This window comes from Branchiostoma belcheri, unplaced genomic scaffold (genome assembly GCF_001625305.1).
Source record: "Branchiostoma belcheri isolate BF01 breed outbred unplaced genomic scaffold, Haploidv18h27 scaffold43, whole genome shotgun sequence".
NCBI lineage: Eukaryota > Metazoa > Chordata > Leptocardii > Amphioxiformes > Branchiostomatidae > Branchiostoma > Branchiostoma belcheri.
The window spans coordinates 285,834-307,000 of NW_017804054.1; the positions used below are offsets into that span (position 1 = coordinate 285,834).

The 21,167-nt window shown below is 43.8% G+C and overlaps 2 protein-coding genes across 3 annotated transcripts; both read right to left on the minus strand.

Annotated features, from left to right (window-relative positions):
• Positions 1 to 1,993: 1,993 nt before the first annotated feature.
• On the minus strand, positions 1,994 to 8,238 carry LOC109478266 (bone morphogenetic protein 2-like). The gene is made up of 7 exons (XM_019779722.1): positions 7,666 to 8,238; positions 4,905 to 5,047; positions 3,820 to 4,037; positions 3,519 to 3,619; positions 3,076 to 3,268; positions 2,572 to 2,763; positions 1,994 to 2,167 (listed from the first exon to the last, which is right to left on the minus strand). The coding sequence occupies exons 1-7, from the start codon at positions 7,949 to 7,951 to the stop codon at positions 2,029 to 2,031; spliced, it is 1,272 nt and encodes a 423-aa protein (XP_019635281.1). The 5' UTR covers positions 7,952 to 8,238; the 3' UTR covers positions 1,994 to 2,028.
• A 6,417-nt stretch (positions 8,239 to 14,655) lies between these two features.
• On the minus strand, positions 14,656 to 20,925 carry LOC109478268. 2 transcript variants are annotated; one of them, XM_019779725.1, is made up of 8 exons: positions 20,157 to 20,925; positions 19,773 to 19,889; positions 19,403 to 19,560; positions 16,725 to 16,998; positions 16,319 to 16,378; positions 15,767 to 15,894; positions 15,316 to 15,377; positions 14,656 to 14,860 (listed from the first exon to the last, which is right to left on the minus strand). In XM_019779725.1, exons 1-8 carry the CDS (start codon positions 20,236 to 20,238, stop codon positions 14,713 to 14,715), a joined length of 1,029 nt encoding a protein of 342 aa, XP_019635284.1. In that variant the 5' UTR covers positions 20,239 to 20,925; the 3' UTR covers positions 14,656 to 14,712. The 2 variants fall into 2 exon arrangements, with proteins under 2 accessions (XP_019635284.1, XP_019635283.1); XM_019779724.1 differs by having other exon boundaries at positions 16,313 to 16,378.
• Between the last annotated feature and the right edge of the window lie 242 nt (positions 20,926 to 21,167).

A 21,167-nucleotide genomic window follows, 5' to 3' on the forward strand; every position in this document is an offset into this window, starting at 1 on the left:
ACTGTCCCTAGTGCTGAACATGCTGGCATAACAAGAGATATTCTTTTTGGCATGTTGTGGGGGGGGGGATTTCTTAACAATAAATAATGTCAGACACACGAAGTTAGGCCCCTGTAGTTGGTCAACACCCAGAAGGAATTTGGCCGGGAGTATGGTACCAGTGGAAAACGTACCAGTGAAAAACGTAAACAGATAAACTAACAATAATGAATAATACATGTCCAAGGAATTCACCAAAACAGTTAGGTATAAAATCTCCGATGGCAGAGAAAATGCAAATATATACTAATTCTTGCATCACTGCAGGCAAATTTCCTCAACTGCAATTTTACTAAGTGTTGCTGGGTGTCTCTTCTTCTGTCCAGAGAATCCACTCTCCAAGTTGACGTTTTATGGGGTATGGGAGAAGATTAGGGAAGAGCTATTTCTTCCATGTAGCTTGATACAGTAGCGATAGACGGAAGTGCCGGAAGTTTACACAAAGCGGTTCGGTCATAAAACAAGAGATGAAGAACTGACGTGTAGATGAGTTTTGGGTTGGTCAAAAGTAGCCCCAGACTGATTGTCATCATCATTATTGAATGGGTCTGTTATGGCAGGTCCGGGTAACTATATGGTTGTAAACTGTAAACCTATCTGCCCCCAAAGTTCATTCTTACCCTGCCAATCGCTCTTTAGTGCTGTTATGACGTTGCCATCAGTCACAACAAGAAGTCGGAGATTTCGGACGTCAGGGATGTGTGCGATCCTCGGCTTCCTGAATTCCTCCACATGTCAACCAATAATTCCCGATGTCGAGATTTTGAGAGACATCCGTGTTCACCCCATTTCCTGAGTCTGACCTATTGTCTCATTCTGCCTGTCAATCTTCCCCAACGGACGTGCTGTCAACCTACTGTCAAACCTGGTGCGCCATCTAGCGACCCAAAACAAAACTTCCGTACCCGGGAGTAAATATTGAAGACATGGAAACACTGGTTCTTTTAATTTTTTATTCAAGACGAGACAGTGTAAAAATTTTCCAAATACCATATTTACATCTCAAACATAAAGTGTACGTTTTCCAAAATCCTCTCTCTTTCTCTCCCTCTCTTTCTTATGCGTAACACGTTAGTACAAAGTATGGAGTATAAATAAACTAAAGCTACAGAAACATCGTTTTTACAGAGATTAGATCCACACAACTGTCGCAACACCTATATCGGTGCTGACTCGGCATATGTTCAGTTTGATGTCAACTTCTAGCTACCCTCAAAATACCTTTTCTTCAACAACCATCAGAAAGGAACATCTGTATATTCACATTTCTATAAATAAACTATTAGTACCTATGATATTTTACACAATTTTGACAAGTGGCAGTTTGTTGAGCTCAGACTGGCTGTTATATGTTTGAATCTGTCCCTCCGACTGGCAAGATGTCTGACGCGATATATTTCCTTATATACAGTAACAATACCGCTATTGTGGCCAAGGCGCCGATTTATAGAAAAAAGCTGAGGGCAGAACAGAGATGTTTACTCTCCCTGTGCGCCAGAGAAAATGCTCCCTGTAGTTCAAACAGCACCGGTGCCTCTGCAAACACGCAAAACCAAGGTACCAAAAATACTGACTGTTTTGCATAAAAGGGTCATTAATAAGAAGGTTACTTCTGCTTGTATTCTGACCCTCTCGCTACCCGTTTTCCCTAGCCCTGTCCGGCTGCATGTATGTATCCTAGTGTACATCACCATAACAACAAGAGTCAAAGCGTCACTTTCACAGGATCAATGCCAGTAAGCTGCTTGGAAGTCTGCTAGAAGCCCTTTGTAGCCATCTTTGAATTTCTTGGACAGGGTTGTTTTTTGTTGTAACGTATTGGTAAATTTTATTGATTTTGGCTATGAAGCACTGGAATGTATGATCCTGAAAGCAACTTGGCACCAGCTCACATAGTTCGGCCTTAGTTTTGCGGCACTTAGTTCTACATGTATGAAGAATGGATGAATGTCTATTTTTACAAAGTCTGTATCTGGTGACGATTCTGTACTAGTGGCACCCGCAGTTTGCTGCTACCATGTCGTCGTACTGTTTCAATATAACGTTTTCTTCGTCGTCGAAGTAGAGAAGGTTGATGGAGTAGAGTTTGTTGGGTACGCAGCATGGCTGGCCCACGTCTTCTTGTAACCTATGGGGGAGACAACAAGACAAAACGTTTAACAATGGGACTGAACTTTTGTAACATATTCTTACAGCAGTTCTTTCAATAATTTGAATAACAATCCAATCCACTCACTGTTTAGAGTTCCAGCAAAATCTTGGGCAAATTTCACATGTCCGTGTGTCAGATCAATAAATGGCAGGCGATCTAATGGATTGTGAATCTTCTACTCTGTATTACACCAGAAATTTACCGAATTTCATAAGCCTGGCCTTTTGACTTCCTGTCATTCTGCCAACTAATCTTCCCCATCCACATGCTGTCAACTTACTCTGCCATAACAAAAACAGATACACAGACCAACAGCTCAAACGAAAATTCTCGTACCAGGAAGTAAGACAAAATAACAACATAGCATTGATAAAACTGACCTTAGCGCGTTCATGATGGACTGGACCGTGGCGTGGTTGGTGGGTTTCTGAGACTGACCCAGCGGGAACGGACACTTGCCCTTGCAGTGGTAGGCGTTGTAGCCCTTAGGGGAGATGATCCAACCTGACCAGCCAATGGCGTCGAAGTCCACGTACAAGTTGCGTCTAGTGCACGGCTCGAATTGTCTGTTCCTGTAACAAAGATAGGGTGTTGGCATTAGTTTGGAAGTACATCATGTACATGTACTATAAGTAAGAAAGGAAGACGAATGGATGGCCAGTGAATGAATGGATGGATGGATGGATGGATGGATGGATGGATGGATGGATGGATGGATGGATGGATGGATGGACGGATGGATGGATGGATGGACGGAGGATGGATGGATGGATGGATGGATGGATGGATGGATGGATGGATGGATGGAGAGATAGATGGAGGGAGAGATGGATGGAGGGAGAGATGGATGATCATGGATAGATTGACTACGGGAGCTAACTCACGTTGGATGCCGCTGTGCCGACCTCTCCACTCTTGTTCTGTTTTTCCTGTTCGCTGATTTCTCCACAGTGTTCGTCCTTTCGTTCCGCCACTGCTGCTGTGTCTCGGGGCTCGGGTCGTAGTAGTTGTTTAAGATTTCCTGGTTTGTCGACGCGCTATCGTAGTAATCGTAGTCTTTACCGTTAGTCGGCGCACCTGAGACAAAATAAAACAAACAATCAGACGGTTTGAAATAACAGCACCCTCTATCGTAGCATGTAAGTAGTGTAAAGTGTCACATGCAGTGCAAAAATATTATGGAAGCTGTCTGTTATGACTATTCCCGCAGGATCATATAAAACAAGACATCATAGCAAACATAAACAAACAAACATTCTACATTCACATGGTGACTCTTTTTTCCCCGTTTTGATAATAAGTTTTTCGGGTGAAAAGTTCTACCTACTTTCATAGGTTGCCGCGGATGCTGATCTTGATCTGCCGTCATCACTGAACAGAACCAGGATGGGCTCCTTACTTCTGTGGTGCTCCTTCCTTTTGGCGAATCTGGAAATAGAAATTAAATGGTTAACTCACATGTCCCAAAACATCACGGTAAACACAGCAAAAAGAAAATGAGTAGTAAAAGCTAGCCTCTACCAGGCTTCGGGAGGCTTTGGCCGATTTCTACTCTTTCCAGCCTCCTCCCGAAGCCTGGTAGAGGCTAAAGCAACATGAACAGGAATATGAACAATATGGAAACCCACCTGATGACATTCTGGTCGAGGCTGCTCCCGGTTAAGGATGCTATCGTGACCAGCAGGCCAAAGTTGGCGTTCTTGTCGGCGACCCAGTCCCGTACCGCCGGCTTGATGTTGAAGACCTCCCAGCCGGAGCCGTGCAGCCCGATCAGGCGGGACGACACCAGGCGGTTTCCCTCGACCTGCCAGGCGAGCTGCGGCGCCATGATCTGGTACACGCGCACCTGTGGGGGAACAACGTGGGTTCTCGTTTAGAACGGACCAATCCTGACTGTCTATTACAGCTAGAAGTTCAAACGAACGCTAGCACTAGCAGGGAAACGGGTGCACGTCCGTCGTGCACCCATTGAGGAAATGGGTGCACGTCCGTCCAATATTTGCATTTTTTAAATGCTTTAATTTCATACATATATACGTTATGATGGAGGTTGGTGGGGATAAGGTTGGTTGATTCATTCCGATGTATAACGGCATTTGTATTGCTAATCAAAAACGCCTTCTCTTTACACGGCAAACGGGGTCATACAACTTATCATGCAGTCGTTTTCAGTCTGATAACACCTGCACAAACACGGGTCGCGACCTCACAAAGGCCGCGGGGAATTAGCTATAAACACGGCACTTACATGGAACCAAACTCCAAGATTTATTCCCATTATCAAATCCACTTTATATCAAAGCCACTGTGAGGTCGTGAGTAACCGGGCACTTGGAATTCTTGAAAAGACGACCTCACCGACACGTACAGTACTGTTGGTGCTTCACTGTGCGGCTAGCCGTGCATGGGCGGAACGAATCTACGCTCAACCATAATAACTATAATACATGTATATGATTCCTACATTCTTTTGTAAGGGAGTGTGGTGCTTCTGCTCAATACAACATTTTGTATATGCTTCTTCGACTGACACAAAATCGCATTCTCTGCATTGTAAAATCGCATTCTCTGCATTGTAAAATCGCATTCTCTGCATTGTAAAATCGCATTCTCTGCATTGTAAAATCGCATTCTCTGCATTGTAAAATCGCATTCTCAGTTGTTAACAGTTACATAGTGACCGTCACACTGGTAATCCTAGACTTTAACTCACCTCGTAGAAATGTTGCCTCCTCATCATGAACTTGGACGTGAATCTTGGCCTGACCTTGAAGAGGTGCAGTTCGGCGTCCAGGACGTTTTCCGTCGTCGACACGGAAGAAACGTTGAAGAAGAAGAAACTTCTGTGCAGCACGTCTGTATTGGAAGGGTCACGAACCGTCAGTCATTGACATAACTTTATCTGCGATTAGCAACAGTGCAGTGTAACTGTACGATTGTGGGTGAGCGTTCATTATATACAGTCTTGATCGAATTCTGGGCGATAAAATAACTTGTCATATAGTTCTCCCACGTCGCCATGATCTCTCCCACTCCCACCAAAACCACGCTCTGACTATTGAAACAGATGGCATGCATATGGGGACGTGGTGATCTGGATAGCCCCCATAACTACACTATCAAAAAGTCTACAAATATCCCCAACAGATGCTGTATTTATTGACTGGGCTCTTGTCCATTCTCATCTCACGAAATCATTAAGTGGAGTGTGCTCCCCCGTCCCTCTGGCCTTGCCGCAGTGAAGACGCATGTGTACGCCATGTGTGCCACAGTGCGACCATCTGCAGACCCTCTAGCTAGGAGTATGTTTGATTAGGTGAAGATGTTTGCCGACTACCTGACATTTATCAGCCACGAATCTCTCAAGCCACCTCTTTGTCAGGAGAGAAACCGTTAATGTTGCTGAATAAATTGGGAGTCGGTTTAACTTTTAAAGTTTCCACCCGTCTGAATACTATGGTCATGTTTGAACCTACATATCCGTTCTACGTTACTTTCGTTCATCGATCGTTCTGTGCTGCATACATTGTTTACGGGGACAAGCTGTGCCTTCCTAGTGATGCTACTGTTCACCACACCTGGCCCTATGGGGGTTTAAGAACTCTGCCGGAAGCTAATATTCTGGGCTCACTCGCATTGACGCTCAATTGTCCGAGAGTAACATTAGTAATAACTCCAGATTAACTTCTAATCCTTCCCCTCCCCTTTTCTGTCCAGATGTGTCTTGTTGCTTTCAAACAAGTAGACCCTACCCTGGGGGTCAGAGTCCAGAGAAAAAAAAATTAGTTGACGACGTTTTGTCCTCTTGCTAATGACAATGTACTTCCTTCTCGGAAGTGATAATCGTCCCTTTCTTATCCCATCGACGGAGACAATCGCCCGACATCTTGGAGACAATTGCGACCCATCAATAAATTCACACCTTCCTCTTGTATTCATTTCAACGCCTGGTTGAGGAGGCACTTGAGTCTCAATGTGTGAAAGTGTATTGGACAAATCATTGAACCTCCCTGGACAAATACACAACGATGAAGAGTCCTCTTCTCGTTGTAGCTCAGATGAAAGGAACTTCTATGGTTTCTACCCGTGATAAAGGGAAGAATTCTCGTCAAAAGCAAGTCTCGGAGCTGAAGAAAGAACCATTGTTACCCCAGTTTATACAGAATAGCGACGGCGAAAGACTCAATCTAAACGCTAACAGGCATTTTTTTTCGTCTGCAGAGACATTTCAATTCCATGAGACATGTAGGATTTCTCCTGTTTTTGCGCATTTCAGTCTCTCTGGCACGGTCCAGAACTTACGGACTGTGTCGGCAGCACTCTAGTGTCATCCTTTTGTAACCCCAGATTTATTGGTCAAAGATATGAAAAAATAGTCTTTTGTGACCATTGTCTGTCCACCTACCACCGAGAAAAGCTTTAAACCGTTGGTGGTCTTCTCTTTGACGAGCCCCTGTTTCAAAACCGGTCCAAAATACCGAACTAACTCCATGTGTGTAGCTACAATATTGACAGCAGATGTGCACACACATCCGTGTACCTGCCTGGGTCATATAAAAACTGCAAACAGCCAACTGACGTAAGAAACATCCTCATGACGCTAGGACTATGTCAGTAAGAGGGTGAGAGATCCTACAGCGCGATTTAATCAAGCAAAAGACCGCGCTCAAGTCTGGGTGATAGGGAATTGTTTTGATTGGAAGTAAACTCTCTTATGTTTGTTCCATATGATCTTAAATCTTAGATCTTATTTTCTATATAGTGAAAACAACGTAGTGGTTGAAAATCATTACTAGTATGTAGCCCCTTCCTTTCTTGAGAAGAACTACATACTAGTATACATTTCATTGGGAAGTGCTTATGTTACTCGTGAGGTGGACAAAAAGAGACCACACGGCATGTAAGCAAGTCATCTCCCCGTGACGCGCAAACCTAGCGATATCTTTTAATACGTGTGAAACTAGTACGGTCTTTTCTACCCCCAAATAGCCTTTCCTTTTAGAACACCCGACTGTAATGTAAATGACCGTTTCTTCCTCCAGTGTCGGTGCTCTAGAAGACGGTCGGCCATTTTCCGCTCGATTGAGAACGGCCATTTCTAGCTCAACACCTGTAGATAAAGGCGGGCTGAAATCCTGACGTACGTTTATACAATACACAGTCCACCGGACCTAAACCAACGTCATATGCCGCTCAAATAGCACGCCCGTTCTCCCCAGCAACCTACCAAAAACCCAACTATAGTACACATACACAAACATCGATAACCATCTGCCCCCGTAATACACATTCCCTCACTCTAATGGGCATTACATTGTAGGTTTCAGCTGCCGTGAGAGTGGTTACTGTACACCGTAGAATGTATCTATACACTGTGGTGTAGGTTGTTCTTGCGGTCAGATGTGTATTAATGTGTACATGAGATTAGATAATTCCCCGTCCCGATCAGAAGTCTGCGAAAAAAGCTGACGTACCTTTGTCGGGAAAACTCCGGACGACGTTCGCAGAGAGCGGGTTGGGAAATCGCACGATCCCGTCCGGGTCTGAAATGGTGTTGTACAGATCCAGCATGTACTGCGGCGGCCTGAAATGTCGCTTCGGCGCCGGCGGTCTCTCGGGTAGTCCGAAAACTTTCTTCAGTCTTTCGATTGCCTCGTATTCCATGACGGGCTCGTCTTGGTGCTGGCCACCAACACTCGGTCTGGCCACAGATTGGTCCAAAAGGAATACACAGGCCACGAGCAGTCCAAACTTCCACATGGCGACGGTCTGAGAGATAAAAAAAAGTCTTGAGTTGTCAGAAGTGTAGGTAGAAGTGTAGGTAGAAGTCCCGAGCGTGGTCTCACGGCGTGTTGCTGCTCGCGTGTCCCCGACTGCGTGTGAGGTAACGTGGCGCACAGACCCCGCCTTCGCTCCGGTCACCTTGACAGAAACGTCACTAATTTCAATGGGGATTTCTCGCCTGCATAAAGAGCCTTTGAGGCCGTGATTGGCATATTGACATTGTAAACCTGTGATTCGCCCAATCGGAGATGTTGATTATTTCAATTGCTTTTCAGTAAGACCTGCCAATCTGCCCCGGGTGATTATGGGTAGGTGTCATATTAACACCTTTTTCTAATTAGCTCGTGACAAATAAGAACGTATTGTCTTCTGTGCAAAACACTCGTCACAAACCGCCCAAGATGACCCCCACGTTTGAGTAGAAGCAACATATTCTATTGTATCCGCCAGATAATTTTTTGTGAATTTTTGTGTATGAATTTGGTATTTTTAGGCCTTCTACGACACACTAAAGGAACGTTCTATACACAAACAAATACACATTGAAAAATGAATCCAAACATAAGACGAAATACACATGTTCGCCGCATGCCTTGTAAAAAGGTTTTCTATGGAATTTGCTCGGTTCAGATGGACTGACTCTAAAAATTCACGGGATGTGAACAAATCTTTTGACAGTGTCTAGTTAGCTACCGGAAGTTATCGGAACTTGTCGGCTTGAGTCGTAAGTTTACCGACCCAGGGGAGGTCTATCGGTCGTAATTGGTGGTCAACAAACACGATTTTGACACAACACAGGATCAAACACTCCAGAGAAAAAATGTCATTTTATGGTGATAGTCATGGCCAAAGATATAAAAATTCGGCGGGAAGATCTTCTGCTTGTGCGTTGCACAGTGAAGAATACCAACAATACACACACTGTCAAGAAGGATGTGTAGTTGTCTTTGTCTCCAGATTATAAAATAAAAGCGAGTATTCGCTTCGATAATTGGAACAGGAAAAGTGTTGGTCAAATATGTTTGCTTTGCTAACGGGAGCCAATCGACCGTGTCATTGCTGCACTGGGGGCCATCACTTCACCATTGTGTGCCAATATATTCGCAGCTAAGCCCTAGTAATCACCAGAATTGTCTTACATGGAAAATGAATTCCTTGGATTAAGTCAAGTGGACGCTTGGGGACCATTCATTTTTATAGAAAGTTATTGGTATGAAAAGCGCACGACCTCCCAGTCTGATGTTTTTGTGAAGAAAAGGCGACAAAGTAAAACGGCACACTGTAGCTGCGAACGTCAGTTTATAATCTATAACGTAATAAAATACCCGCATTTTAGGTCAGATTATTTTTTTTTACAAAACTACCAACACATGAGAACCCGTAGAAAAGGGAACAACTGTAACGCTAGGCTGTTCGGCCCCTTATGACGTTTCTCTGACGACATCTGTATTGTATTTTTTTGGCGGGAACCGTTACCGGGTTTTGCCCGGTCCTCGCCTCCTGTCGGAACATGACCCTCCGGTCCTCGCTGAATCCCGAGCGCTGCCCGATGTTTACCGACCCTCTTGGATGCCATGGCGCGGCATTCTCTCCCTCAGGCAACGCGCACAGACTGTTGACATTGTTTCTTACCTGGAGTCCTGCAGGAAACAATGCCAGCACCTGTTCAATCAAACCACCAACTTATTATTTACACGCACGACCCGTATATTTTCCACCTCGGCGCAGCCAATCGACGCGCCAAAGGCTGAAGAAATCAGGACCTCCCCGTCCTATTGGCGGTCGTCTTCCCATGTGTTGTTGCCCCCGTTGCTATGGCGACCATAAAGTTGGACGATTTTGTCTGACAAAAAGTTAACTCTTGTTAGTAGAGGGAATCTTTTAGCAGTTTTGTGTGGAAGTGGTGTCGTCAACATTTGTTCAGCCACCCGCCATTGCAAATTATTCTGACATGTGGTCAGAGGGCCCGGGCTAAGCAAACCCCGTAAAGAGTTCCCCCAGAAATAGACGTGCCGGGATACAATACGCGGCCCGACCTCCGGGTTCTATCCCATTCAACATGACTTTACATTCCACCAGAAGAGTGGAAACTGGTGGAATATTCCTGCGTCAAAACGGCCCACTGGAATATCTTTTTGTGGTATCGTTGCCTATCGTCTGGTCTTGCAGTCACTTCATGTTGATCTGTTGCGCTCAATAAACCATTATAATCTTCATCCATTACGTATTCACCCTAATTTTACCATGTCAAGTTTGAAGTAAAAAAAGAAAACTTAACAGGACAATCTGTATCTTTTCAGACTCGACAGTTGAACTGATTTTTTCTTGGTCGTTTGATGTTTTGTTTTTCTTTCTTTGTGGACTGGGGCGATGGGTTTGTGTGGAAGTCTGCCATTGTTTTCACGAAATAAGACTGTATATCAAATTTACAAAGACGTGTGTATGATATAGAATGTATCTCCACCACCACTGGAAAGGGAGATGGTTATCGTTTCATCTTCGCCTATTTCTCACCTCCGTTGCGTATTGTTTGTTGATATAAAATAGAAACAAGACTAAGGAAGTTGGAATCCTGTCCACAATGCCGGCCATGATTGTTTTTACTCTCTGATGACGACACATAAAGACGAGTACTGAGATAGCGTGAGGAGGAACACCGTCGTTACCTCCACCTGACTAAACTGTTTTGTTGTCTCTTCTCAGGGAGAAAATTACGGGCTTTGTGTTGAATACAGGTAACAATTCCTGCAATTTCAAAATACAATAGGTGTGAGGCATCTCCTATTGCCACCTGTGCCACGGGGTCGCTCCTTATTAAGTGGAGTTTTTGTGAGGTTGGGGTTTGGACATTCTCCCGCCATTTTTTGGCAGTTACAGAGGGTTTAGGACGCTGTAACTCGTGTTTGTGTTACCATGGTAACATCATCGTTGTTTGCTGAAGACAGCGTAAGGAAACATTCCTCCAGCGCTGCCTCGCAATGTCCATGTACATACTACATTCTGTACACACACACTGTTAGTACGACCGTTGAATTAGAATTTGGCATTAAATAGGATGCACAAGTCTTTATTTTCCCAGGTGTACGGAGGACAATCATTGGTATAACTTAGGATTGTGGAGACCCAATATTCACTCTATCTCTTCAGCACACGGAAGATCCGCAGAACTTACTTTCAATGGCAGGCAAAAAAAGCTGCTTTGTGCGGTAACATCCTCATAAACTGAGCTTTATAGCATTTACCTTTCTGAGTGACTAGATAGCGCGCCAAGAAGCAACGGCATAAAAAAAATCAATGATGATAATGATGAAACTGTATTTACAGTGTGACAAAACTTTGTGTGTGTTTTCCCTTCATATTTACTTGTCAATACTGTACTACATGTCCATCACTATCTATCCTCTATGTCTGCATGATGCCTCAAAAGCGGCCTGAGGGTGGTTTTGTTTCTGTTCTGTGGTTTTGTTTCTTCTCTCTCCAGAAAAACAGCCATCGCTTGAGACGCATGTTGCATCCGGTGCGCTTTTGTTGAGCTCCTCTGGTCACCGGCATCATTTTTGTAATCCGCTGCGATGAGACGATGCCCTTGTCGTTACCCCATTTAGAAGGCAATACCCCCCCCCCCCACACACACACACCTAAATACCCACTAAGTGTTGCAGAGAAACAGGACAGAAAATAAATCCATTTACGATTCCTTCCTTCATTCATTCAATCAAGATCAAATTCTATCCAGAGCTTTTTAGTGAGATGGTTATGATTTAAAATGGAAACTGACCCAATTACAACCAACGATAACCCGCTGACAAAGGATAAGGTGGTCATTAGTATTCTTTTATGTCTACTGTCTGCTCCTGGCTTTCATGGTTAACTTCGTGTTTGTCTTGTGAAGGTCACTGAGAAGGTCAAATCTTTTGTGTAGTCTGGAGACAACTCTGTACAGACGGGCCCAGACCCATGGCGCCAGAGCAGTTGTTGTAAGTTCAGGACGGTTGAAAATTTCGCTTTGCTTTTGGCCTCCATGTATGATGGTTGATGAGGACAAGGACATTATACATTCTGTATGTCCTTGATGAGGGCTTGAAAACAATAACAGTGATTGAGACATCTCTATCCAGTTGCTTAAGTTATAGGCCAACATCATAAAGTCTGTTCTGTACATGAAGTAGTTTTTTTTTCTGAAATACTAGTACAATGTACTCCAGGAGAGCTTTTAAGAATTCCCAGCCCCTCTACCCATCGGGTACACAGACACCCTTACATGGGCGCCTCTTGCGGATTGAAGGTGAACGACAAGCAGTGTCGCTAGGCTGGGACAGAGGCAGGGCCGATTCGGTTGGCGATTAATTTCCCTTAAAAATATAATTTCTTCGGCCAGTAGAACATATAAGGAAATACCTGACCCTCCTGTATACAACCATGTCTTAATGATAAGTTTAATATCGTGATGACAACTTGGTAATCTCCAAGCAGATCCTAAGGTGGCAAGACAGTATCCATTGGCCAGAGCAGTGCCTATTAGCTACACCTTGTCACCTTAATCGGAAACTACTTAGTAACCAGGGCGGTACCAGGCTAGTAGAACTTCAAAACTGACAAAAGGGCAAAAGACTGTAGTATCAAGGTGTAGTATCGTACCGTCAGACAGTTTAGTGGCTACACTACATATTATATGCTTGGAAGCCTGGACCACGTGTGACATTACTAGTAAAATGTTTACTTTTTGGCCACAGTAGCATGTGACATGGTTTAACGGTTTACATGCTACATCTTGAACGTTACTGTGTCACCTTGTCGGGCTCTGTGATGAGCCTTTCAAGCACGCCGAAAACGTAAACAACTTAGACGGCAAAAAGTTTTAGGAAATACGTGTAAAATGGCCAAGGGCGCGAACAAGTTTTTGTCTCATCAGAGTGGCAGGTTTTTGACGGGTCTGTGTAGACTAGTTAAAACTTCACACCCATGCTCCAGGTGTGGCCGTGAATCACGGGGAGGTGAGAAAGTGTTGTGTGAGGATAAACATTCTGTCGATAATTAGAACATTGTTATGGCAAGGTCTTGTGCAGACAAACCAACAGACCGTAAAACTAGAGGAACACGTGGGCACTGCAGGCAGACTAGCCTCTGCCAGGGAGAGAGAGAGGATCCGATGTGCGACGGCCAATTTCTACTATTTTTCCAGCTCTGTGGTGCCTGGTAGAGGCTACAGGCAGACTGGTGCAATCTCCCCTTGCACTTCGGACCGCAACGATCACGTTTTCAACCGTATACGTGACTAAGTGTGGTTCTGGCATGGTAGGTTCTGATTTTTCATTCGGACGGACATCTCGGCAAGCAATCAGTACATACTAGCAAAAAGAAAACTGCCAAATGACAGGAAGTTGAATAAAAGAGTGTCCGACTCGGGACTTGCAAGTGCAATGGAAGACCGGTACAACTTCTTTCGGCAAACGGTTATGAACAAATTGGGACACAACTACTTTGGGCACCAGGTGCTTCTTGTCAAATTGTAAATTTCCAGGCACCCCCAATAAGATCTTATCTTATCAAATCATTATTACTGTAGAAACACAGATGACATAAACAGGGGGTCGCAGAAATCCTCTGTTGTTCTTACTAATCAAACTAAATCTTAAATAAAACAAGTCAAATCAAAACCAGGAGACTAAAATATATTCAGTGTTAGAGAATATTTACATTTATTGATTAAGGCAACATATGTCATACCTAGAATTCAATAAAAACAACTGTTGAAGTTAACGTCTTATTGTTCCCGAAGAGAACAATGCCTCGCGCTGCAGATTGGCCTGGTGGTTAGCAAGACAAGGATGGAGTCACAAAGGGCAGACTCTCTGGCGTGGGATAATAACAGTACAGATAAGCTTTCCAATTATGCGCTCTCATTATCACAATTAGGAGGAAAAGGGCATAATCTCCACATGTCTGGTTCTCCACAGCTGATGGCATGCGCCAGTACAACGTTTGTAGGTTTCTTATCCCTCAAACTATGAGGTATTTAAAAAGAAACGGCACCCAAACAATAAGTATAGTAGTACCTTCCATGCCAGGTGATCAAAAACGACAATAACATAACGGAAAAGCCAATATTTACATATAACGGTTCCCTACTTGTCCGAGTCCTGGTCGGGTTTCTACGCATCGGTTTTGCAGGTACAAAATGAAGTCGTCGTCACACACAAGGCGTTAAGCATAGAACATATTTACACACAATAATTTAGACTCAAATCACCGATATCAATAATTTTTTTACAGAATACGAGTATACTCGCAAAGATCTACACAACTCCTTGCGATCTATAGTATAGGGCAGTGACAGCTTACTCTGTACAAGCACAAAATGTCAAACTTTTGGGGCCACTTGTTCTGGATAGTTCTGTTCTAAGGACCAACAAAGTAGCTTTCTCAGCAAGATTACGAGCTGGGCTTTTGTGGGTTTTATAACAGCATGAAAAAGAAAGCCTCAAACTCGTAAGGCCATCGTTTGGAGAGTTGAACTTTTACAATAAAAATGAAGCCGACCACAGCTGTATAACATGGCGATAAAATCAACACTAGTGTCTAAGGAATCATCAAGTTCACTTCTTCAGTATTTTTCATTGAGTCTTACACATTTTCAACTTAAATATTCTCTCAGCTCAAGGCTGTACGACGGGTGATGCTCTTCAGCTTTTTTTTAAGTCCGATCTTGCTACATACACGTGTGTGGACCTGTACTACTACTTGCACCCGCAGTCGTCTATAGCCAGGATGGATTGTAGAATCTGTTCTCGCGAGATGAAGCGGTGCTCCGTGAATCTCGTGGCTGCACAGCGACCCTTCGGCCTGAACAAAGACATCAGACAGACGGACGGGTCGTCCTCTGACCTGGAGACAAACAAGAGCAAAAATTAGAAACTGAGAAATCATCGTCATTCTATGGTCATTGACATTGTCTTCGACTTTTGTCTTGAGTTGATTTATTTTTACTTGAATTTGTTTTATTTGAATTTCCTTTCCTCATGGCACCTGTATTTGAATGGCAGCCCCCGATGGTGGTCCCAATTATCGCTCCCCGCCCAGCGTTCCCCGGAACAATGGTTCTCAAATGTTTGTGGTAAACAACACTACTAACTAATCACCAAACTGGACTTAACACAAGGTCAAAACTACGTGTACTCTCAAAGCAGAGGTTTGGGTTTGGCTTATTTTTGAGCTTTTTTGGGGGGGGTTCCTTTTTGCACTGGAATTTCTTTTGGCAAAGAAAGTGCAAAACACGCCAAAAATAAGGCAAAACCAAAACCTCTGCTTGGAGAGCAGGTCAAAACTTTGGGTGTACTGACCTCATGACACAGCGGTGATGTCCCTCCGTGCAGGACCCCATACACCTCCCCACGTCTATCTCCTGGGAACAAAAACAACCACAGGAATGGTTAGCACAGATGTTCAACCATGTCTACTATGAGATTACAGTTTTAAAGAAAGCTTAAAACAATATTAAATCTCCAAGCAGATGTACGGATCCGACTCAGTCCAAATGTTTTACGACTGATTTTATAGTGCTTGTAAGTCTTTGTCAGTAGTGTATCTTTCTATACTCTTCGGAAAAGAAAAGAGAGAAAAGCATGGAACATTTGAAAGGAGGTATTAAAAGGTACAAAACACACATAAAACACTGTGCCGCACCCTACATCTTCTTGGGGATTAGGAGCGCTAAGCACGACGGGAGTCAAATACAGATGAAAGTTGTACAGACACTTAGGTCGCTCTGTTATCATCTGTTCATCTCCTTACCTTTTCCCTCTCCTGGAACTCTTGTGCCGTTTCGTTGAAGAACGACTCGTAGTAAACTTCTCTTTGGCTGGTACGGTAACAGTCTCCAGTGCAGGCGCATTCCTTCACCACGTCTATACACTGGTTCCCTGAATAATAAAAAAATATATACATGTATTTTCATTTTCTTTCTCTCTCACTGCCAGTACCAACTACGGTACCGATATCACTATTACTAGCACACTACAAGTTATAACAACATGAACATTTACTTTTAGATTATCGTGACCGTCAAGAGTACCCCATTCCCTGTTTTAATCCTTTAAACTCCTGTCATTCTGCCTGTCAATCTTCCCCGCCCACGTGTTGTCAACCTACTCTGCCCGGACAAACAGACACACAAACCCACAGCTCAGCCTCCTTCAGTAAACGGAAGTAACGGCCAGTTTTATTACTCAATCTATTAGCACACATATATCTACTAATACATGTATATAGACGATTAAGACATGTATTTAGGACTTCTGTACGCACAGACACAGACAGAAGCATGCCGAAGGTCCTTACCCTTACCGTTAGGCCCAGTGATGGTCACCGTCCCGTTCTTCACAGCCTTGCAACCGGTGTGACTTTCTGAGGGGGAAAAAGAAAGAAAAATATGTCACTGAGGGGAAAAAAGAAAGAAAAATATGTCACATGAGTAACAGTGCGTGGTTGTGATGAACAACTTCGATATGCATCACAATATTAGAGGTTTTATTCAATTTTATGCTCTTATTTTCAATTGACTGGTACTGATAAAGACTGCAGCTGAAAGCGAGCAAGAAAGAACACTTCGAATTTCTTATTAGTTCGACCAGTCGGGCCAACTGACTGGACCTCCGCTAGTCGGCTTTTATTGAGACCAAATTATTCCACTCATCGAGTTTCCAAATGAGCCTACATGACAAGAAAGGAATGTAGACTGTGTGCCGCTCACCTGTTGAACAGCGCCCCCTACAGACACCAATGTCAACTTCAGCCTCAAACGGGGTGTCGGCGAAGTAGACTTTTTTCCGCGGGCTCCTCTCGCAAGATGGCGGCCTAGGTGCGCAGTGGCAATCTTCGATGACCTCTACGTCCACCGGCCCGTCCATCAACTGTAGCTGCTGAACTCGCGTTCTGGTTGGCTCACACATCCCGTTTCCTTGACAACCAACACCATCCTCTTCGCCCGGATGTGAGGGGCCCGAGGCACCGGTACCTCCAGAAGCCTACACAAACGTAGAGCGATTGGTCAGGCATAAGTGACTGATAAATGTTATTCATCTGTTGAATAAGGCCATCATTTGCAAAAAACATATCACTTGATCAAATTCTTCACTCAGATAACAGGAGCTGTTTTTCCTAACGAAGAAAGAAGCCTATTCTAGCTTGTTCTCGACAAATTATACATAAGTTATGCTCAACGGTGTTCACCGTAATTTTCTTGCAAATGCCACAAGCGTAAGATTCCCACCATTTACCACTATGGAATTATTAGCATTTTGTCATTGATTATGCAAATTAGCCCTTTATTTGCATGATTCATATTTGTTTGATGTTGCTCTTGTTCTTGTTCTCGCTTACATACGTCGCACGTTTGAATAGTCCTATCATGAAACGCAGCACAGTTGCAAAAGCACCTCGTTAATCATGCAAATTAGATCCTGATTTGCATAACCGCCATCTAGTTACTAGTATGTCAAGCTACCTACAAACCAAAAATCACGACGATGCATTAACACCTAAAGTTCTCCTCTTTGAAGATTTTACTGAAAACTCCCCTGTAGTTCCACAACAAGATACCAGGGGCCAAAACTTGATTACTGCTATCTGCCACCCCAAAGACTCGAGATATCAAAAGTTCCACTGCAGTACCGTAGAGAGCCGCCAGTGTCCAAAAGCTAGTAATTTCTTGTTTTTGTAAACAACCTACCAACATACCAAAATACATTTTTGCATCATGATCAAGATGCACTTCTCAAGTTATGCTGTTCACAGACAAACTCGAAGGCATAAATCTGAGCCCACTACGGTCCGGAGTATGGCTGATCTTGTTCGTGTAAGAGACATGTGCACTTCCGGGGACACGTGAATAACAACAACAGGAGGCTTCATCCTGTTTTATTTTTAGATATCTTCGAACAAACTATTGTCAAGTTTTTTTTAGGGAGAATGCGTCCGGCTGCTACCGTCTTTGCTTCTTTTGCACAGAAGCGAGCATTCCAGCGGTTCCCTTCCTGGCTACCATGATAATTCCGGGCGACTATTCCGTCTGATCCTCCGCATCTAAAGATCATCTCCATGGCAACGACAGACGACACTCGGGTCATGGTGCTGTGAGGTTGGGACCAGTCACACAAAAAAACCCTCAGACTAGCTTCACTTGCAAATTCACTCCTGTCGTCTACTCATTCAACATTTCCTTAACACTTCTTTTCTTAAGGAAACTTTCTGTCACTCCGGAGGACACGGATGATTCAACTTTCACGGACGTTTTATTCTTGTCTTTTGGGAAAAGCCTTTGGCGTATTGTTCTTATAATCACGCACCGTTTTTTTCTCAAAACAAAGGGGAGAAGTGGGGCCACCTGGGGAAGGAGTATTGAGGAGTTTTGTTCGGCTGCCATGTGGCGCCAACTGGTGGGATTTGAATGACACATTGCCATCTGTTTGCGTCTGTGTTTATAAAACTGCGTAAACAGCGGGGTTTGGAGGGTTGTTCAGCACGGCGGGTGATTGTCATAAGTTTCATCCTTTGATTTGTTTGTTGTAGCTTTAAAGTTAAACATGACAAATTTATATTCTCCTCGGCCTGACGGTTGTACATGAGGCGAGTCTTTCCTGTGTACAACAGTTGCCAATGAGCCTTTCACGGGTATGTCTCAAAAATACCGTTATGAAATTATATGTTCCAGGGAGGAGCTTTCAAATGAAAAAAATGAAATGTTATGGCGAAATCCTACATGATAAATTTAGTTTTGGGCCCATTCAACATATGTTTTACATACACGTTTATGACTGAATGGTCAGCTAATTTGTTTTCGTTTCCTATAAATTACATACTAGTAAGTCATGCGGCTTTCTAAATCTCTTTGTCTATTAAGATTTTGTTTGGTGTGTCGATCTAACGTGTACCAATAAATATAATAACATAGCTATCTAAAATTATATACATACTAGTATTACTAGAACTTTATGTGAGAACATCAAGATGCAGTTCACCTCGCTGTCAAGATCGCGCCATGAACCGTCATCAATCAAAATCAGGCACATTCAGCGTCATCTTTTATAATTCATTTCATATTCATTTGAATTTCTGCAACTATTTTTGAAGTGAGGATTTCTACTAGTTACCCAGGTAACACAACATCTTTTCAACCTGTCACATATCAATTTTAGTTTCTAAAATTTATTTTGGAGAAAAAAAAGACAGCAATTTTGTCTTCAATATTCTTATCCAAATTTGCCTTGATTGGTGTTTGGCGCACACTGAACAGGACACGCGTGTTTTCATGGCAAGGACAAAAGCACATAATTTAGGCAGAACAGACAACTATGCGCATAGGGCTTTAAGAATATTCTATGATATTGTAGGACCACAAACATTTCAAATAGCAAAATAAGAGCTGCTTACCCGTTGTCTCATTTGAAGTCTGATTCTGTCCAGCGCGCTCAGGGGTCTTGCCGGGGGTTCAAAGTCGTCAGTCTTGGAGGACTCCGTCTCGTCAGAACGGGTCGCACATTTTCTGGAACAGTGACCGACGTCTACCACCATTTCCTTGCCAGAAATATCTGAAGTAAGAAGAGAAGATATGCGATTAAAGATCCCGAAGTTCCAACCTTAACTAATAGACAAACGATGTAGTCACACAGCTCTTTTTGTGCAGGGTATACAGGGAGAAGAAAAGAAGTTTGTCCATGTGGGTCTCTCAGCGTGAAGCCGATTCAACTCTCCACAATGGAAAGCAAATAAATGGCTCACAAGACTGGACTTTTCTACTTACCATAGCCAACAGAAACAAGTTTCCTGTGTCGAACGCAGCACTCGTGATTTCCCACAGACTCCGAGCTGTATAATCTTGAAGGCAGGTTCCCGAACACTTTGAATTTTGCCTTATATCCTGGGGAGGGCAAGAACAAAATATCGTCGTTACGTGACACAAATGAAAAGGTTTTGTCCTCATACACAGCCGAGAAAACAATCATTATTGAGCTTGTGAATTTCTTTTGGTAAAAATCATGCTCCTTCTGTATAGACAAACAGCAGATACGTAGATATTAGAGTTTATGTTAATTTTCCTTATGAAAAGTGTGGAGGCCATGAACACTGGCTTTTACTCTCATCAAAATCGCTTGGGGAAAAAGGAAAGAAGAAGAGATACTAGTACCTTGTGCCGCTGATCCTGGCCTGGCCACTAGAAGTAACACGAAGCAGCAGAGAAATCCCAAGCGAAGTACGTTCCTTTCCATGCTGGATATATGAAGGTATTCCAAGTGAGAACCCGCGACTAACGCGTCAGTGCCCGGCTAGCCCTGTACGATCTATGCGCAGCGATATCTGGCGAACCCCGCTAGCCTGGAAGGTACGTTATCAGTTAATTATAGGTCCTTTATGGATTCTTGACTGCAGACACTCAGTCTAGACCCTGGTGTGACTGGCAGGCACCCTCCGTGTAGCCGACTCCCTCATCAGAGCTCCCAACTGACCTCAGCTCAGCACATCCACGCACACGCTCTCCACTGGACTCACAACGTTTGAATGGGGAATAAAATGCAGAGAAAAAATGCAACTGACGGCGTCCCCTCACAAAGGGACAGGAGGCGTCAAAAGTTTTTGCAACACTTGCCCGTGAAATAGCGACTGTTTACATAGCAGAGCCGATTAGCACACGAGACGGAGATTAGCATGGGGTCACAAATTGCCAAGCGCTCTCGTCGGTAGCGAGTGGGAACGGCATACTGGGAAGTCGCCCGGCGAGCTTGGCCAACTTGTCGCCGATGCCTAGACACCAGAACTGCTTTCCTCATCTCGGAAACACGCGAAAGAACTGATTTCTGATACAGATAACGTTAAAGTCTGGGTTGATACGAGAGTTGAACGCTGTACAGAGACTCTGCACAAAATTAGCCTGGTTTCTTTTGCTAATCCCGGGCCATTGTTCTCCGGCACCCGGCGTGGCGTGCTTATTTGTTTTAGTAATAAACTGGGCGGCACTCCGGCGCCGGCCTCATCATAAAGGCATCATTCACCTCACCACAAAACTTTCCACACCTCCAAGATATACATCTCGAGAGGCTTTCAACAGTCAAGAATGGACAAGTCAGCAACAACTCTTGTTTTGATGATGCGTATGCAAAAACATGGCAGGTTTGAAGAGCTCAGTCAATTTGAAAGTCTC

Coding starts and splice junctions, on each gene's coding strand:
- LOC109478266 (XM_019779722.1), bottom strand. CDS start 7,951: ATGTGGAAGTTTGGACTGCTCGTGGCCTGTGTATTCCTTTTGGACCAA. Junction 3,269..3,518: donor ATCCGCGGCAACCTATGAAA/GTAGGTAGAACT, acceptor ATTTTGTCTCAG/GTGCGCCGACTAACGGTAAA. Junction 2,764..3,075: donor TCGGCACAGCGGCATCCAAC/GTGAGTTAGCTC, acceptor TCTTTGTTACAG/GAACAGACAATTCGAGCCGT.
- LOC109478268 (XM_019779724.1), bottom strand. CDS start 20,238: ATGGAAAGGAACGTACTTCGCTTGGGATTTCTCTGCTGCTTCGTGTTA. Junction 19,890..20,156: donor GCCAGGATCAGCGGCACAAG/GTACTAGTATCT, acceptor TGCCCTCCCCAG/GATATAAGGCAAAATTCAAA. Junction 19,561..19,772: donor ACTTGTTTCTGTTGGCTATG/GTAAGTAGAAAA, acceptor TTCTTACTTCAG/ATATTTCTGGCAAGGAAATG.